Raw genomic sequence first — 17,948 nt, 5'->3', positions numbered from 1 at the left:
GAGAATATAAATGAAATATACTCCATATACATATAGATAGGAGCGTTTAAAAATAGTGTTAAAATTTTTAAAAAAATTGTCAAAGTTCGTACTTTATTTTTCATTTTACCCTTAATTTAAGTCTCAAAAATAAATCATTCAATCCACACAAAATATTTCCCACCTTCACCAATAACCACAACGTGAATGTCATGCCAATCTCAAATTCCATAAATCAATATATATATAAATTCCAAATAATGAAGGCTTCAAATTTACACAACTCGAAAGGTTGGCCTCTCATTTTAGCCCACCAATTGGATGTTCATATAATAACTCTCACCTTTTATTTATTAAACAAAAGGCAGCCCATCAATTTTCTTGGACAACCCAAGCAACCCACAACCGGAAACAACTCACTCATATTATGCAAATAATAATACTATTAGAATTAATTTAATTTTTCAACCCACTATCACATCAAATTACACAATTCAATTATATACACACACACACACATTATCTTGCTAGCCACGAACATTAATAACTAACAATCAACTTAATTGGTAATAATTAACAACGTTATCAACATGATTAACCAAGATTTAATTAGTGCGCTCTAATCCTGTCTCTGATAAGCTCTCATCTCCTCCCATTTGTGAATCATACACATTTATTCAATTTATGAACACCCTGCATCAATCAAGAAATCAAATTACACCCAAATCACCATTAATTATGCAATTATTCAACATCAATTACTCTCACCGTCATGATCACTACTTAGTTAAACCCATATAAAATCCTAGTATAATTTTCAATTTTACTAATTTAATGACAATGAAGTATGTTTCTCATTAATTCAATTAAGTTTATCATTAATTCAATTAATAAGTCAGGAGTTCGAGTTCGTGAGTGTGGGGATTATAATTAACTTAAAAAAATTTGCTTTAATTATTAGAATAGAAACTGCACTTTTGAAATCATATGATCAATAATAAAAGGAAAATTCATTACAAATTATTTCTTCCATCCATAAAAAAATATATATATTTTTTTGTCATTTTGGATCGTTCACAAAAAATAGTTATTTGTTTGCCATGCGAGACGTTCACAAAAATTACACGATGAGCTCATTTCTCAATACAATTAATTATCACTAATCAATTATTTTTATTTAAAACATATGTATGTCTTCTTTTAGAACTATTTTTTTGTAAATAATATAAACTATTTTTTATGGACGGAGGAAGTATAACATAAACTCGAGAGTAATCAATCACAATTAACCTAATTAATTATCACTAATCAATAACAAGAACCGGAGAAACAAACATACCAATTAAACACCTTTATTCTGCACTTAGGCTGCATGGAACCACCACCTCTCGGCCTCACTCCGCCGCACACAACCACCACCTCCACCGGCGCCGTCGCCCACCGCCCGTGCCTCACTCCGACCCCACTCCTCATCTCAGCATTCACCACCAAATTCCCGCTCCTGAACCCCTTCCTCAGCACCTCCGCGCTCCGGCCATCGACGACCTCCCCCTCAACCTTCACCGCCAGCTTCAACGTCGTCACGCCGCCCCTCTCCTGGCTGAATCCGGCCACCCGCCGCTCGCCAAGGCTGACGTCGCCGCCGACGGCGCTCAGCGCAACGGAACTCCTCCCGTAGACGACTCCGAGATTCCGATTAGGGTTCCTGATCTCGACCTCCACGGTGGACGCCGCGTCCAGCACCGGCTCCCCGCCGGAGGCCGTGCCGACGTTGAAATCGGAGAATCTCACCGATTTCAGGCGGATTTGGGGAAGCCGCGGCTGTAGCCAGAGGTAGAAGGTGAATGCGGCGGAGGCGGAGACGAGGATTAGGATCACGGCGGCGATGCAGAAGCAGCAGCAGCAGATGCGGCAGCACGCCCTCCGCCGCCGCTTCAACGGCGGCGGAGGATGCTGCTGGAGGTGGATTTGAGCGCTGGGGTCTCTGTAGCCCGGTGGCCTTCGGAGAGGCAGCGGCGGCGGCGGCGGCTTCTCGGCCGACATTGTTGATCTCGATTTCAAACTACGATAAATTTGATAATGAATCGCGAAAGCTTAATTATGTATCGAGGTATTTAATTAACACTATGATTAGTGAATGAATTCAGTGGGATTTAAAGCAGATTATGAATTAAAGAGACATAATTAATGAAGAAATAATTGCAGATTATGAATTAAACACACCTGGGATTTGGATTTGGATTTGGTTGCAGCATTAATTTTGATATGGATATATATGGAAACTGAAATGCGGGAGTTTAGATGTTTTTTAGGCTTATTAGATTTTCAAGAATCAAATAAAATAGCAAATATTTTTGGGGCTTAATTTATGGGCTTTTGAAGATTGAGATTTATAGTGGATTCGTGTATGTGTGTGCGTGAGAGAGAGAGTGGCGGCAAAATACTTCAACTAACTGATTTACCAGAAAAGAGGTGGCTATCGAGTTTAGTAAATAATGGTTGCGTCTTCTTTTTTGATCTTCGTTAAATAATAAGCTTCATCTCTTATCTAATCTATTAATGTTATAATTAAAAAAAGGTATATTAGTCTGTAAATACACTTTTTTTTTTTTTTTGCATTTTATCTAAAATTTAACATGATATTTATTTTTTGCGCAGAAATACATGAACTTAACTCTTATCTAAAAGAGAAGTTCACCATAATATAATACTCCCTCCGTCTCACAAATAGCTTTCTCTTTGGGGACGACACAAGTTTTAAGGAAAAATTATAAAGTGTATTGATAGTGGAGAAAAAAGTGTTATAATTATTATTGAAAGTTTTGAAAATTTGTTATAATTAGTATTGAGAGTGGTGAAAAGTGAAAAGTAAAAATAAATAAATTATTATTAATGGTGGGATAGTTGTCCAAAAATGAAAAGAAAGAATGAAAAAGTTATTTGGGGACGTCCCAAAAAGCAAAAAATAGGAAGTTATTTGTGGGACGGATGAAGTATTATCCATCATTAAAGTGAAAATAATTTTCCGACATTTAACACAAAAGAGAAGTTCACCATAATATTATCCAATCATTGAAGTGAAAATAAGAAAGGAAAAATAGTGAACTTCTCTCGTGTCAAATGTTGAAAAAAAAAAAAGACATAGCCCCGTTTGATAGGGGATATAAGCCCTATATTACTTGTTTATCTCTTCTTATTGTGTGTTTGATAGAATAAATACTTAATCACTCAAGCCCGCATTTAGGGCAAGGCGCCCACCCCTAGTTTTATAATCAAGATTGTACAGTGTTATTATCTACAAAAAAAAAATTAATAATAATAATAAATCCGAACTTTCATATTTTTTTTTCTTCAAAAAGCCACTGTACAGATTTTCTGGCAAACTCATAATATGCTATAGTTTTAGTACTGAAAAAGTTGAGTATAGATTCAATCCCCAAGTAACAAATATGACATCAAAATAAACCAAAAGACAAATAAATCCCCAAAAATGTAAAACAACTGCTATTGCATGAGACATTAATGAACTCAAATTTGCATTTCTCTCCAAAACTAATCATTAGTGTGAAAAATATATTTATGGGGTTTCTCACATTTCTCATATCAAAAACTAATCCTGTGCTTGCAAAGATACCTAAACCACAAGATCAGCTGATAATCAAGATAAGAAAGGTAGATCAACCGGCAGCGACAGCATCGAGCAGCTGATGAAGCTTTGCTGCTCGGCTTCTCTGCTCGTACGAATCACCATCCTCATCCCTTCTCTCCGTAGCACCATTGCTTTCAACTCTTGCGAGTAGGTTCACTGTGTCGACTGGTTTTGGCCTCACACCGTCAATCTTGAGGAAGTCTACTTCTCCCGGTCGAGCATCTTTTAGCTTCTCCTGCAAAAATCAATACGTTTTCCATGAGGTTCGGGTTGGCCATGATAGGGTAAAACTCGAGGATCAGCTAAGAGAGGAAACATCATACCATTAGTGTGCCGTTTTCAAGCTCTAGTTTCTTGGAGAACTTCATGAATTCATCTAACTCGGATTTCAGAGTCATATTCTCAGTAATTAGTGTCTGAACTTTGGTGGCTAGTTCCTCGGCCTCGGCCTAGATCAAAGAAAACACATTTTTGGAGAAGATGACTTCAATATTCAAAGAGACAGTCTCGTATTATAAATAAATCATGAAAACTAAATATATGTCGAATGACCTAACTATCCATACGTCGGTTTAACCATGCCTCAAGATTATTTTCATCCATACAATAAACTCCAAGTCATAGACTCATACCTGTTTTCTCAATCTCGATCTTCTAGCAGATTCTCGATTCGACTGTTTCCTCTTCTCCCATTTCAGCTCCGGTTGATTCGGTGTACCCTGATAGAGACACTAGTGAGGAACCAACTTGTGGATGACAGTCATAAAAATTAAACAATCTGAGGCTAAATTTATGCTATGTATTTTTAAGCCAATTCAGTGAGTGGTTCCAATAAACTTTCAATGATAACCATAGCAGTTTAGACTGGTTAAGCATCAGTGTTGCGATTGCCAGTTTCAGAAGATCAGCATACTCCCAATAAATTTCACTAACTAATATTGAGTACGAACAAGCACAGACGACGAGGGAGAGAGATTGATCATAGAAAATGGTGAGACCTGCAACTGGGCTTCATTTGCAATAATTGATGACTGCGGATTACAAGCTGCTACCGGCTTCACGTCCAGGATAGAAGAACCCTTCAGTTCCGGAACAGTACTTGCGTTTTCCTTTGCTTTTGCTGGTGTATATGCTGGATGAGACGTCTCTTCCGTACTTCCATAACCTCGACCAACATCAGCACTGCCCTTTTTCTGGTCCTTGTCACCTTTTGCTGCTGAAAGGTTGAATTATTTTACAACAATATGAAACAAACAGACACTGCAACTACTTCATTGAAACCGCAGCAATAAAACATTCGTTTAAAAACACCACCACCGATTTCTGTCAGACAAGACATCCAAAAGTTTCAGAAGATTGAACATGCTTGACTAAATAATGGGGACACTAACAGAAAAGTGCTGCTTGTGTAACAATTTCTCTTGCCTAGGAAGGCATAAGATATAAACTTCAACAATACAAATAAAACCTGAGATGGTTAAAGAAGATGATAACAGAAGCTTACCGCTCTTGGGAGATCCTGCTCGGCTTCTCTTCACGCCACTCTGACCAGCCTAAAATAATGACAACATATTAAGAGAATTCTTCAAACAACAGGCACCATATTGATTCTTACCTCTGCTGTAACTTCGTTTGTTCCATCACTGGAATCGTCAGTCACCTCACTGTCATAAAGAACAAGGTAAAATAAATCGATAAGCAGGCTTGCGTTTTAACATCTTTTAAACAATTACCCACCGCAAAGTCTATACCAGTTCTAACACGATAAAGAGAAATATCTTTTTAGCTAAAGCATCAACAAACCTTTCCGACAGTCTACGATCTGGTCCATGTCCACCACCATCAGCATTTCCATTCTCGATTGGAACTGCAAGCCCCTGAGAATCTTTCGACTTCTTCTTCACAATGCCTCCATCGGTGTTTCCTGATGACTCAGCTGGTGTAGCCATGCTAAACGAAGTACCAGCCTATATACCCATCCATTTTATAAATTACAACATTTTCTCTTTTGGATAGAAAAAGAAACTTAAAATGATTGAAATAAACAGCAGCAGCAGTCAGCAAACTACAAGCTTGAGTTTTACAAGGATGCCGCAGATCTAGTCTAAACATACGCGAAACTTACCGTCGAAACTCCAGGATGCCCATAAGCACCTTCATGAGAATAGTATCCTGGGTATGAAGCCCCATAAGGAGGTACCATATACTGAAAATAAAACAAATTAGTACGTAAAGGAAATCGAATAGGCTTTTACTTGGCATTAGGAGAGTACCTGTGGAGGCACCATCCACATATAAGGTGTAGGGATATGAGGAGAAGCAACAGCTGAGTTAAGATATGGTGGCACAGCGAATTGGGGACCATAGTAAGCCTGAAGATTAATTCACCAATAATTAAACATCAATAAACCCTCACATATGATGAAAGAAAGCTTTTGACCAATTATATTGCTGGCTACATGAATTAAAGGTTTGTAGGGAGATCTCATTACTTGCATCATCGCCCAGTCGGGATACACAGGAGCAGCACCCTGGTCCTGAAACAACATAAGAAATAAACCATAAAGGCTCAGCATTGATAGTTCAGTCTTGAAATGTGCACTAGTAATGAGCATAGTATACAATTTATTTTCGTAACAGATAAAAGAAAACAGATTCCGAGGGTAGTTATTCCATACTCACGTTCGCTGGTGACGATGGTTGTTCAACTTCAATTTTACAAGGCTTCCCTTCTTCACTATTTCCCATGATAATTACCAGTTGCAGACCAAATCAACAGCAATTGAAGAACACCTTTTTAATTTGAAACAAAGTCAGTATGAAATTCAATGTTCAAGCAAGTGAAAACCTGCACACAAGGCAAAATACATATAAAATTATATAGTGCTCAGAATATTAATATCATCTTAAGATAACTTCAATTGGCTAGGCCAGAAGCTAAAAGATTCGTTCTTAATAACATGAAATCCAAAAATAGTTAAAAAGCTACTACCTTTTTCATTGCCATCAAAATAATGAAGATATACAGAAGTTTTAAAATGTTTTCAAAGTTCAATTTTAGATTTATTGGATAAATAAACTGTTTTTAGATTAAATCCTTTTTTCTTCCAATACCTTATAAACAAATTAAGCGATGATATGATCTTCTACAATCTACACACAATATTTGTAAACTTCCTTCTAACTAATCCTCAACATAATCCATAAATGAGTTTTGTGCATTAGGCCCTTCTTCACTTATGATGAGTAATAGAGGAAGCAAGGGCATTATAGTCCTTTCACTATTTCCTTCAAGCTCTGGCAACAGTAAAAAAATTCCAACATGAAAAACCTTCAAAAAATTTGTCGAATCCATCCTCAAGAAAAATTGAAACCCGAAAAGATAAATTGAGAACTTTAAGAACTTACAAATCTGTTTATTGACTGCTCTAGACATATAAACTCTCTCTCTCTCTCATATATACATATTTGTTCTCTGCATCCAACAAATTCAACAATCCCCAGAAAAAACCATAACCTGAACAAACGATTTACTAAAATTTACAATTAAAACAAGCAAGAGAGAGAGAAGGAAGTAAATTTTTGAGTTTCCAAAAATCCATAGTCAGAGCTTGACGTACCTCGGAAAATTTTAGGACGGTATAGAGAAAAGGAGAAATCTATTGAACAAAGCTGAAGGCTCTAAACTGCATTCCTCTGTCTGAACATAGAGAGTGGGTGGATGGATGGGTGAGAGGAGGTTGCAGTGAGGGGAGGTTTTAGTGAGAGAAAGTTTGGGGGAAAGAAGAAGAAGAATAAGAAGGATTTGAGCGCCAAAGGCAAGACTCCACGCCACTCGACACGTGTACTTGTAATTGTAGAACACGTGCCAACTAATTTGACTTTGACCCCACTATATGCAACCAACGTCATAATTACCACATTAATAAACTTTAATTCTTTAAATATTCTTTAAGTGAGTTCGTGTCTCGATACAATTATAGAATAATTTGGAATTGAAACAATTGTTTGAGAGCCAAGTGTAAGAATAATAATTTAAACAAACCAAATAGATACTATTAGAAGACTACAAAGTACAAAAATTAAAGATGTACTACGTCTCCGTCCCAAAAATAAATTCTTATCTTTTTTTGGGGTGGTCTTTAAATACTCCCTCCGTCCCGCTCCAAATGTCTCTTTTTTTTTTGGCATAGAGATTAAAAAAATGTGTATAAAGTAGATAAAGTGAGTATAAAATAAATAAAATGAGTTGACGGAAATTATTTAAATATTAAGTATATAGAGAGAGTGTATTGCCAAAAAAAAATAAAAATGAGACATTTGGAGTGGGACAATCCAAAATAGAAAATGAGACATTTGGAGTGGGACGGAGGGAGTAACATTCTATTCATTTTAGGACACTATCACATTATTAATAATATTCCATTTATTCATACTTTTCACCACTCTAAATATTAATTATAACACATTTTCATTATTTTCAATATTATTTACAATACTTTTTCACTATTTTTAGTATACTCAACAACTTTATTTTAAAACTCGTGCTATTCCTTCCTAGAAAATTAGAGAAAGTATATGTTAATCATTCGGTTTTATTAATACAATTATTAAGAAAATTATGTCATTATCGACTATCAGTTATTGTAATATTAAAAAAATAGTTTTTTTTTTTTTTTTGCAAAATATAGCATAATAATAACACATGTATATAAGCGATTATGAATTTGAATCTTTTCTATATGTATGTAGGGTAGGGTTAATATAAAAACCCCTCTTAAGATGAAAACTATGAACCAATTTAAAGCCATTGATTTAAATAAAATAGAGGGTTGAAATTAAACTACAGATGCACAATTTCGATTGCATAGATGCACAGTTTCAATTGCATAGATGCATAATTTTGATTTGCTTGAGTATTTTGCATTGTTGGTTTCAATTGCATAAATTGCATATTTTTTAAGTGTACAGTAAAATATAATAGATGCACAGTTTCTTTTGTTGACTAAATCCTAAGCATTAGATCTAATATTTAAAAGGTCAAGATTAGATTCCTAGTTCTCATTTTAACAGAGGTTTTTATTAGAACATCTTCCTATGTATGTATGTATGTATATATATATAGGGACCCCTATATATATATAATACTATGTTAATTTAGTCATTTACATAATTTGTGTAGTATAAATATTTTTTAAGAAGTCTTAGAATTTTGTGGGGTGAGTGGTGAGACGGCATGTATCATGCAGCATTTAAGAAAAATGTTTTGTTGGTATTTAAAAAAGTACACTCGATCAAGTTGAATCTTCAACGGAATATTAAAATTATGTATTCAATTAAAAAGTAATTTCAATTGAAATTCATTATAGTCAAATTTAAGAGATTTTTAACGTTTCAGTTGAGAAATTATTGCCACTTGGATGGTTTGCTGTTAAAATGATTTATCAGTTAAACCCCTGGGTGATATTTATCAGTTAAAATGATGAAGATAGAATTGTATAATATATTATATTTTTAATTATTGATTTGTCTTGTTGGTCAAGTTAGTTTGTTTCCTTTTAGATGTTTAGGGTTTTATTATAAATAGGAGTTTTATTTATGTTTTAGGGGAGTCGAATTGAGAGTTAAAATGTAGAGGGTGAGATTGTTCCCTTCTCGCTGTGTTCTTCCGGTATTCATGAGTGAATCAACGGATTAACCCTTATTGTACGTATTCCGGCATACAATGGTTATCAACGGAGTTCGTAATATCAAATATATTTCACGCTTCTACCTACATCAGTTGGTATCCAGAGCCTTGCTACGCTCCTACGCGATGTCTCCCCGTCAATCAACCGTTCAGAATGTTCAAGATTATCTCCAGCGTGACGACGACCTTCTGTCTCAACAATTCAAGGAATTACGTGCACAGAATCGAGAGATCTTTGACTTCCTACACGGTCAATATGATCGACCCTATGCCGAACATCATCAAGGACGTTTCCGATTCGAGGACGAATCGTTTCAAGGATGGAGAGAATGATGAAGATAGAATTGTATAATATATTATATCTTTAATTATTGATTTGTCTTGTTGGTCAAGTTAGTTTGTTTCCTTTTAGATGTTTAGGGTTTTATTATAAATAGGAGTTTTATTTATGTTTTAGGGGAGTCGAATTGAGAGTTAAAATGTAGAGGGTGGAATTGTTCCCTTTTCGCGGTGTTCTTCCGGTATTCATGAGTGAATCAACGGATTAACCCTTATTGTACGTATTCCGGTATACAATGGTTATCAACGGAGTTCGTATATTTATCAATATCAAATATATTTCACGCTTCTACCTGCATCAGTTGGTATCCAGAGCCTTGCTACGCTCCTACGCGATGTCTCCCCGTCAATCAACCGTTCAGAATGTTCAAGATTATCTCCATCGTGACGACGATCTTCTGTCTCAACAATTCAAGGAATTACGAGCACAGAATCGAGAGATCTTTGACTTCCTACACGGTCAATATGATCGACCCTATGCAGAACATCATCAAGGACGTTTTCGATTCGAGGACGAATCGTTTCAAGGATGGAGAGAATGATGAAGATAGAATTGTATAATATATTATATCTTTAATTATTGATTTGTCTTGTTGGTCAAGTTAGTTTGTTTCCTTTTAGATGTTTAGGGTTTTATTATAAATAGGAGTTTTATTTATGTTTTAGGGGAGTCGAATTGAGAGTTAAAATGTAGAGGGTGGAATTGTTCCCTTTTCGCGGTGTTCTTCCGGTATTCATGAGTGAATCAACGGATTAACCCTTATTGTACGTATTCCGGTATACAATGGTTATCAACGGAGTTCGTATATTTATCAATATCAAATATATTTCACGCTTCTACCTGCATCATTAAAACACTTATATTAATGCTTAAATTGTGCTCTATTCAACAAAGGCACTTTATCAGTTGCAAGATAAATATTCAAAAATTAATAGAACAAAACCCGATATTTGGGGGCTAAGGAAAATGAATTTGACCTATAATTGATACCATAATCTTTTATGCAAATTAATTAATTAAACCCCAGCACCAGTCATATAGGCGACGTGTATGTTTTTGGGAAAAATTAACTGGATTTCATGAAGCCTTTGAAGTCCAGACGGGACCCACCCGAGAAAGTGCGATTGGTGGAAACTTCGATTGGAATAATGGTTGTGCAATTTATTATTATTATTATTATTATTATTATTATTATTATTATTATTATTATTATTATTATTATTATTTAAAAATGTTATAGGTTATTATTATGAAATTTAAATGGTGGGAAAAAAATTGCTGTATAATTGCTATGAATTAATGTTTATGGAATTACAAAATTGAGGGAATTATTCAAAGATTATGATGAGAAAGTCCCATTGGCTCATTCCATGCCGCGCACAAGAAGCTATTAGTTGTCCACGTGTCGCACCACAAGCATCACAACGTGGCAATTCCTGGTTGACCATGTTGGCATGTTTAGTGCCGTCGGATCTGCCTTTAATTATTTAAGTTTAGTTCAATTATATAATTCTAATTTTTAACATTAATTATAATTATGTAGTTTTAATTAGAAAACTGTATGTATTCACATTAATTAATTAGCATCTTTAATTCAAAAAAAATAAAAAATTAGCATGTTTGCTGTTGGGCTTATCCATGTTTGGGCTTTGTGATTGGGCCGCACAAAGATTTTTTGGGCCATTGTTGGGCTTATGCGACAGTTGGAATACAAAAACATGTGAACTCTCTCTCACTGTAAAGTCTTCCCTAATTAGAGTTTCTTAAAATTTATTTAGAATTAATTAAGTTTTAACATAAATTAATCAGAGCTAACATCATTCTAATATCTCTTATAAGTATTTGTTTCAAAGAAAACATCCACGGTGCAAACTTCAGTCTATAAGTAGCTAAATCTAGCATTCAAATCCATAGCTCTCCCTACCCAACTAAAAGAAAAAAAAATTACTATATAATATCTCATCTCATAGTGTCTAAAAAATGAGTCAATAGAGTGAGTATTACTCCATTCGTCCCACGAATCTTGACACGTTTGGTTTCGACACGGGAATTAAGGAGTTGTAGATTAGTGTTTTAAGTGTGTAGTTAATAAAGTATAAAAGTGATAAAATAGGAGAGAAAATGTAATAAAAATGATAAAGTAGGAGATAGAATGTAATAATTATTACATTTTTTGGAAATGTGTCAAGATTCGTGGGACGACCCAAAAAGAAAAACGTGTCAAGATTTGTGGGACAGAGGGTATATTAGACAAAATTCAAAAAATAAGCCTAAAAGACAAAACACAATCCACATTGGCCCAAACTATATATAGATATGACACATGATTTATGGCAGGATTGGGTTTGGATAGATGAAGCAGTATGAGCCTCAAATTGATGTTGAAATAATCAAGGCCAAACCTTTTCTTTGAGATTGTGTTTTGTAATTATATTAGTATATTAGCTTTGCTTGGAAAGATTAGTCACATTAATTAGAGAAAAGTTTATATATTTAGTGTGCAAAAAGGTAATGTAAGTAAAACACTTTATGTAGTAAAAATATTGATCAATTATATGATTAGTTTAGCATAATATCTTGTTTGCATCATTAAATGTTGTGACAATCTTAAACAGGAACTATATTTGGATTAAGCTCCAAATTTGAGCACTTCTCTCTCCCACCAAAAAATAATACTATTATTCTAAAATCTGATCAAAATCAATTAATTTTGTCTCAGTGTGGAACGTGACTCTTGTGCAGCATCATTTTCACTAAGAAATTAAAGCTATGACCTATGCTGTCTGAAACTATGCAATGTCTCTGGTTTCAAATTAATCCCTTATTTTCCAAACTTTATTATTGCCATCAATCAAGCAAATTGCTATTCACATGGAACAAGACAAATATATATATATGCATATTTTTATCACTGACAGCCTAACTTGGTCCAACAACTATAAACCTTACCTTTCCAAATCAGAAAAATACAATATCTCCTTACCGACAATCACACAAAATAGAGCACAAACATTTGCACCAAAACTTAATTATGTTGTAATTAACAAACTATCATGCAACAATAGTATAGTTAATGAAGATGGATATTACCAAATGCCATATATAGCACACAAAATGGGACTAAGTTATTGTCGATGTACTAAACGACATAGTTGGATGACACTTCAGCGCTAATCACGATATCATTAATTCGTCGAAAATTGGTTGAAAATTCGTATATTAAGGCACAATTAGCCCTTGTAATAAACTAGCTAGCTAGCATACAACAATAGTATAATGAAGATAGATATTCCCAAAATCCATAGCACACAAAATGGGACTAAACGACATAGTTGGATGACACCAAGGGTAAAAAATCATATATTAAAGCAAAATTAGCCATTGTAATAAACTAGCTAGCACACAACAATAGTATAATGAAGATGCATATTCCCACAAGCCACACAAAACGGGACGAGTTACTGTCGACGTACTAAACGATATAGTTGGACGACACTTCAGCGCTAGTCACGACGACATTAATTCACCAAAAGTTTGTGTATATTTAAGTGCAATTAATTAACCCTCTTGCAACAAACTAGCATACAACAATAGTATAATGAAGATAGATATTGGCACATGAAAACACTAACATAGGATACAATACATCATCCAAGAAAAACACCATATTTCACCATTTCACATGAACCCAATTAACAAAATTTGATTAATATCTCAAGGAAGATAACTATTTTCAAGAACTGGCTGTGTCCTAATACCTGAAGCAAAAGGCATTCTGCTCCTCCCAATCCACATAGTCTCCAACCCTACACACCTCTCAGCTTCTTGCTCCATTTTCTTGATCTTCTTCCTGTTCAACCTCTTCCATCCCACCACCACCAAAACCACCCCCACCAACCCCAAAGCTCCCCCCCCAACCCCCACCACCCACCATTTATAACCCCTCTTCGCCTTCCTAGGCACGACGAGGGAGAAGTGGCCCTGCGCCCTCACCACGCAGGAGCTCCCCCTCGTCGTGCCTTCAAGCTCCAACCTCCCATCCCTGTCGAACCTAACGCACCTCGTGGCCCCGCCCACGCCTCCGTAGGCCACGCCCGAGAAGTTGAGCAGCAAAGGATCGTCATCACCACCCCCCCTCAGCTCAATGGCCCCACTCCCATTGGAGTCGTAGGCTAGAAACCCTAGCACAGGTGCAACGAAGGTGTGGTTGGGCACGTCGTAGTAATGTGAAGACCAGTTCCCAAGATTCTGATACACTAAATCCACTCTCCTTGTGAAGGGCCGTGGCAGCGTCCGAGCCGGGATCGCCACGGCTCCGATGGTGAGCCCTTTCCTCCACAGGCTGCGCCGCCGCACCCGGGCCACGGCCACCTCCACGCCGGAGAAGTTGGCCGGAGGGGCGACGTCGTACACCTCCCCCGACCGGAGCTTCTTGATCTTCTTGAACGCGTAATCGTAGAGAAATGAATCCCTCTCCGATGATGATATTGATGATCCCTCAACGAGCTGCCATAGCCATGCATTCAACACGATGAGAGCGATGACACAATCCCTTCTGCAATTGTGCCCCATCAAGAATATCTAATGCCATGATCATTGGAGATCGGTGTGGGGGTGGGGGTGGTGATCTTGAATCGAGGGTTTCATAATCATTGGATTGATTGATTGATTGGTGTATTATATATATATATATATATATCTATCTTTTCAAGAGTTTTCGACACTCTTTTTTGGGGGGTTTTGATGATCAAATGGGAATTAATGTGTATCAAGAAAGGATTAATTGCAGCTATGGAAAGATTAATCGATAAATCTCGAGATAAAAGTTGAGAAAGCAAAAGGAAATTAAACGAAAAGGATCGGGAAAGAAAGGCTTTGTGTGGGAAATGTGGATTGTGATATACTAAGTGTCCACATTCGTGTGCTGTCTATTTTAAGCTTCTTTTAATTGTAGGCTTCTTCATGATTTTATGTACACATTTGTTTTTTTTTTTGAGATAAACATTCGTTTATTTTTTATTTTTTTAATAAGGGAATCTTATTAGATATAAATAAATATGTTTATGGGTATGACTTTCCATGTTTGACGTCGGTGGCACATTCAACATTTTTATACATTACACATTAGTATGTCCTATTCGTGGCTTTTATTTCATAAAATTAAGCTCGCGTGCGTGACACACAGAATTTGAGTATAAATTATTGCAAAAATTCCTGTACATCTCGTCTCAACTCTCATGTATGAGATGCGTGTGAGTAGGGTATAGCGTAAGTAAAAATATAATTTATCATAAATAAAAGTAATAATTATTGTGAGAAAATGTATATCTTTCCACATATCGATTACGAGGGTGTTTGACTAAGATTATTTTAAAGAGTTTATAAGCTGTTGGGGCTTATAAGATATAGTTTCTTAAGAGCTTATAAATTGTCAAAGTGTTTGGATAATTTAGCTTATAAGCTAGAGAGAAAAAATTTAGTTAGAGGGAGAAAACCGAAAAGAAACAGAATTAGAATAATATATGATCAAAATAAAAAATTATAGTTTAATTATTTTTGAAAAATGAATGTTGCTTATAAGATAATGAAAAAATAAATTGGAGTAGAGAAACTTATTTTTTAGGAGCTTATAAGCTCTTTGAGCTTAATTATTTTTACAGCTTATAAGTTCTTTAAGAACTTATTTTACCAAACGCTTTGAATAAACTATTTTAAAGAGCTTATAAGATCAGCCAAACACCCTCTATATATTACTTTGCATCACAACAATAATTACTTTAAACTATTCATATTTTGAAACAATATTTTTCTTCGAATTATTCATATTTTGAAATAACATTTTTCTTCATATCAATAATCACTTTTTTTTTCAAATTATTCATATTTTGAAATAATATTTTTCTTCATATAAATAATCAATTTTTTTTATTTGATCAAATAAATATAAGTTCTCCTCAAACAAATATAAGTTCTCTGCCTCCGTCATTCACATCCACCGGTGCCCTCAGCTCAATTTTTTGCAAATGTTGCAAATATAAATCTTTCAATCTTTTGCAATTACTACAACCTCAATTTTTTTCGTCTACATGCAACTTGCCAGAAAAAAAATAGGGGAGTTTCAATTGTAAATATTTAATAGATTGTTTTATCATTGCAACGTTTGAAATGTCATGTTGTTGCAATTTAACCTTCGAAAGTATTATCATGTATAAGTGTTTTGAGTTTCAAAAGTGGCAAACTCTTAATTACTTTTATTAGGAAGTCAGACCAAAATATAATTTTGGAAATTCATAATTTTGGAAATTCATCAGCACCAAGCCCAGATAATGTCAGATTTTAGTGCTCTATCCAATAGGTGCTCTACTTTGATTTAATGTTGGATAAGCTATTACATATGTGGTGAAGTAGTAAATGAACATATAAAGAGGTTAATTGCAAGATTAGAAATTCATCAATATTGGAATTCAATTGAGCTTAAAGTTTCAAGAAAATTCACAGAATCTCAAGCAAAGCAAGTGTATATATATATATATATATTGGTTCAAACGATGCTGGCTGATGAATAATTTAAATGAAAATTGTAGCTCTCCCATCACTGCAGCTAGAGACCAAATAAAGCTTTCACCATATTTCTTAAAAAAACATTAGACATAAGATAAAAACCCCCATAAAGAATACAAAGAGGAGGCAATGTGCAAGAAGATGGCCCTTACAACATGAGGTGGTGGATCTAGAGTTTGTCAATGTCTTCGTCCTCGAATTCAATGTAGTCGTCGCCGGGGCCATCGTCTTCCTCGTCGAGCCCACCGGCGATACCCTCGTTCAGCCTGGTGTTCTCCGGCAGCTCACCGTACGCCTTCAACAGCCTAGCCTCGTCGGGCATGTATTTCAAGATCACATCAGCCTTGTCATCCTGTTGCAAATGATTAGATGAATGGCATTCAGAAAAATGTTTTCAGGGTTTGAATCAGTTCTTGCTCTGTTCTATTGCAATTTGAAGGTTTTGCAGTTTATAAGATTATGAACATCATCTTCTTCCTTGTCTTTCACATATTAATTAGAGATTATGAATCTGATACAAACACAGTAAATTAACGCCATAACCAATTGAACTGTAGATGCAATAAATAGAACAGTAAAACCCCCCAAATCAACAAGGAAATCATTCACAAACAATCCAGATAATACAGTTATGTCTTTTTGCAGCTTCACGTGTATCAATTTCGCTACCTATTGCATAAAAACCAGAAAACTACAAACAAACAAAAAATCCAAAAGTGTTAAATACTGCACACACACACACACATACAAACACACCGTAGGCGCAAAATTCCCCAATTCAAGCTAGGAACAACCTAAACCACCAATCCGAAACATGAAAATGTAAAAAAAAAAAAAAACCTAAATCAATCGATTAACCTGATAGTCGCGGAGGCCGACGAGGATGATATCACCGGCGGCGATCCAGACCTTCTTGTGCATCTTGCCGCGGATATGGCAGAGTCGCTTGACGCCGTCGATACACGTGGCCTCGCAGCGGCCGTTCCCGAGCATGCGCATGACCTGCGCGTATTCCTGGCCATCCTCCTTGAAGACGAGCTCTCTCTTCTCATCGTCGGCCTCGTTCTTTCCCCTCTTCCGATTCTTACCTCCCTTTCCCTTGTTCTTCGGCATCGCTGGAAAAACCTAAATCGAGCGGCTGCCCCCTTTTTTTCAGCTGATTTGTTGATTTTTCCCCTTTCCTTTCTACTGTGTTATTATCTGTTAGAGAATAAAGAGATTTGTTTATATAATTTTTGGCTGCGTTTTGCGGTTTGCGTGTTTGTTTTTGCCTTTTGATGGGTAGCGTTGGAATTACGTGGTTTCCACGCTTGGCTTGGCCCATTTTCTCTATTATTGGGCCTTTGGGCCCATTGCTATGTTTCTCACCATATTGTTTCAAGGAATATTTTTTTTTTGGTATTCGCACGTAAATACACAATTTTTTTGTATTTTCTGAAATTTAATATAATTTTTATTTTATACTTATAAATACATGAACTTGACATTTTTTCTGATTTTTTTTGCATTGGCAAGAAAAAAATTTAATGTACTATTGACGTCGAGATCGAAATACATGTTTCAATCTAGATAAGTTAAAAAACTGTAAAAATAGCTAGACAATGCTCAAATATAGCATAAATTGTGTAAACAAAAATAAATAAATTAGAGTTTTTTTTATCGGGTGTCAAAAATAAATAAATAAAATATTACGTGTATTTGTGAGTAAAAAATAAAAAGTTATGTTAAAT

The 17,948-nt window shown here is 35.4% G+C and overlaps 4 protein-coding genes across 8 annotated transcripts; all 4 read right to left on the bottom strand.

The window, feature by feature from the left end:
• Window positions 1-309: 309 nt before the first annotated feature.
• On the bottom strand, window positions 310-2,348 carry LOC131020776 (NDR1/HIN1-like protein 6). The gene is made up of 3 exons (XM_057949791.1): window positions 2,203-2,348; window positions 1,319-2,041; window positions 310-672 (listed from the first exon to the last, which is right to left on the bottom strand). Exons 1-3 carry the CDS (start codon window positions 2,232-2,234, stop codon window positions 657-659), a joined length of 771 nt encoding a protein of 256 aa, XP_057805774.1. The 5' UTR covers window positions 2,235-2,348; the 3' UTR covers window positions 310-656.
• Window positions 2,349-3,460: 1,112 nt separating this feature from the next.
• On the bottom strand, window positions 3,461-7,448 carry LOC131020775 (common plant regulatory factor 1-like). 5 transcript variants are annotated; one of them, XM_057949786.1, is made up of 13 exons: window positions 7,249-7,415; window positions 7,037-7,145; window positions 6,311-6,421; window positions 6,121-6,165; window positions 5,902-6,000; window positions 5,754-5,834; window positions 5,432-5,595; window positions 5,244-5,292; window positions 5,133-5,181; window positions 4,627-4,844; window positions 4,261-4,347; window positions 3,952-4,077; window positions 3,461-3,863 (listed from the first exon to the last, which is right to left on the bottom strand). In XM_057949786.1, exons 3-13 carry the CDS (start codon window positions 6,374-6,376, stop codon window positions 3,657-3,659), a joined length of 1,191 nt encoding a protein of 396 aa, XP_057805769.1. In that variant the 5' UTR covers window positions 6,377-6,421; window positions 7,037-7,145; window positions 7,249-7,415; the 3' UTR covers window positions 3,461-3,656. The 5 variants fall into 5 exon arrangements, with proteins under 5 accessions (XP_057805769.1, XP_057805770.1, XP_057805773.1 ...); XM_057949787.1 differs by lacking the exon at window positions 7,037-7,145 and having other exon boundaries at window positions 6,311-6,476; window positions 7,249-7,448; XM_057949790.1 differs by lacking the exon at window positions 7,037-7,145 and having other exon boundaries at window positions 4,627-4,841; window positions 6,311-6,476; window positions 7,249-7,448.
• Window positions 7,449-13,248: 5,800 nt separating this feature from the next.
• Window positions 13,249-14,627, bottom strand: LOC131020773 (uncharacterized). Its single transcript, XM_057949784.1, has one exon. It carries the CDS (start codon window positions 14,227-14,229, stop codon window positions 13,372-13,374), a length of 858 nt encoding a protein of 285 aa, XP_057805767.1. The 5' UTR covers window positions 14,230-14,627; the 3' UTR covers window positions 13,249-13,371.
• Window positions 14,628-16,159: 1,532 nt separating this feature from the next.
• On the bottom strand, window positions 16,160-17,492 carry LOC131020774 (eukaryotic translation initiation factor 1A). The gene is made up of 2 exons (XM_057949785.1): window positions 17,077-17,492; window positions 16,160-16,570 (listed from the first exon to the last, which is right to left on the bottom strand). Exons 1-2 carry the CDS (start codon window positions 17,329-17,331, stop codon window positions 16,388-16,390), a joined length of 438 nt encoding a protein of 145 aa, XP_057805768.1. The 5' UTR covers window positions 17,332-17,492; the 3' UTR covers window positions 16,160-16,387.
• Between the last annotated feature and the right edge of the window lie 456 nt (window positions 17,493-17,948).

The sequence above is a fragment of the Salvia miltiorrhiza genome, chromosome 4 (assembly GCF_028751815.1).
Source record: "Salvia miltiorrhiza cultivar Shanhuang (shh) chromosome 4, IMPLAD_Smil_shh, whole genome shotgun sequence".
NCBI classification, from domain to species: domain Eukaryota; kingdom Viridiplantae; phylum Streptophyta; class Magnoliopsida; order Lamiales; family Lamiaceae; genus Salvia; species Salvia miltiorrhiza.
This window is presented reverse-complemented; position numbering and strand designations above follow the sequence as displayed.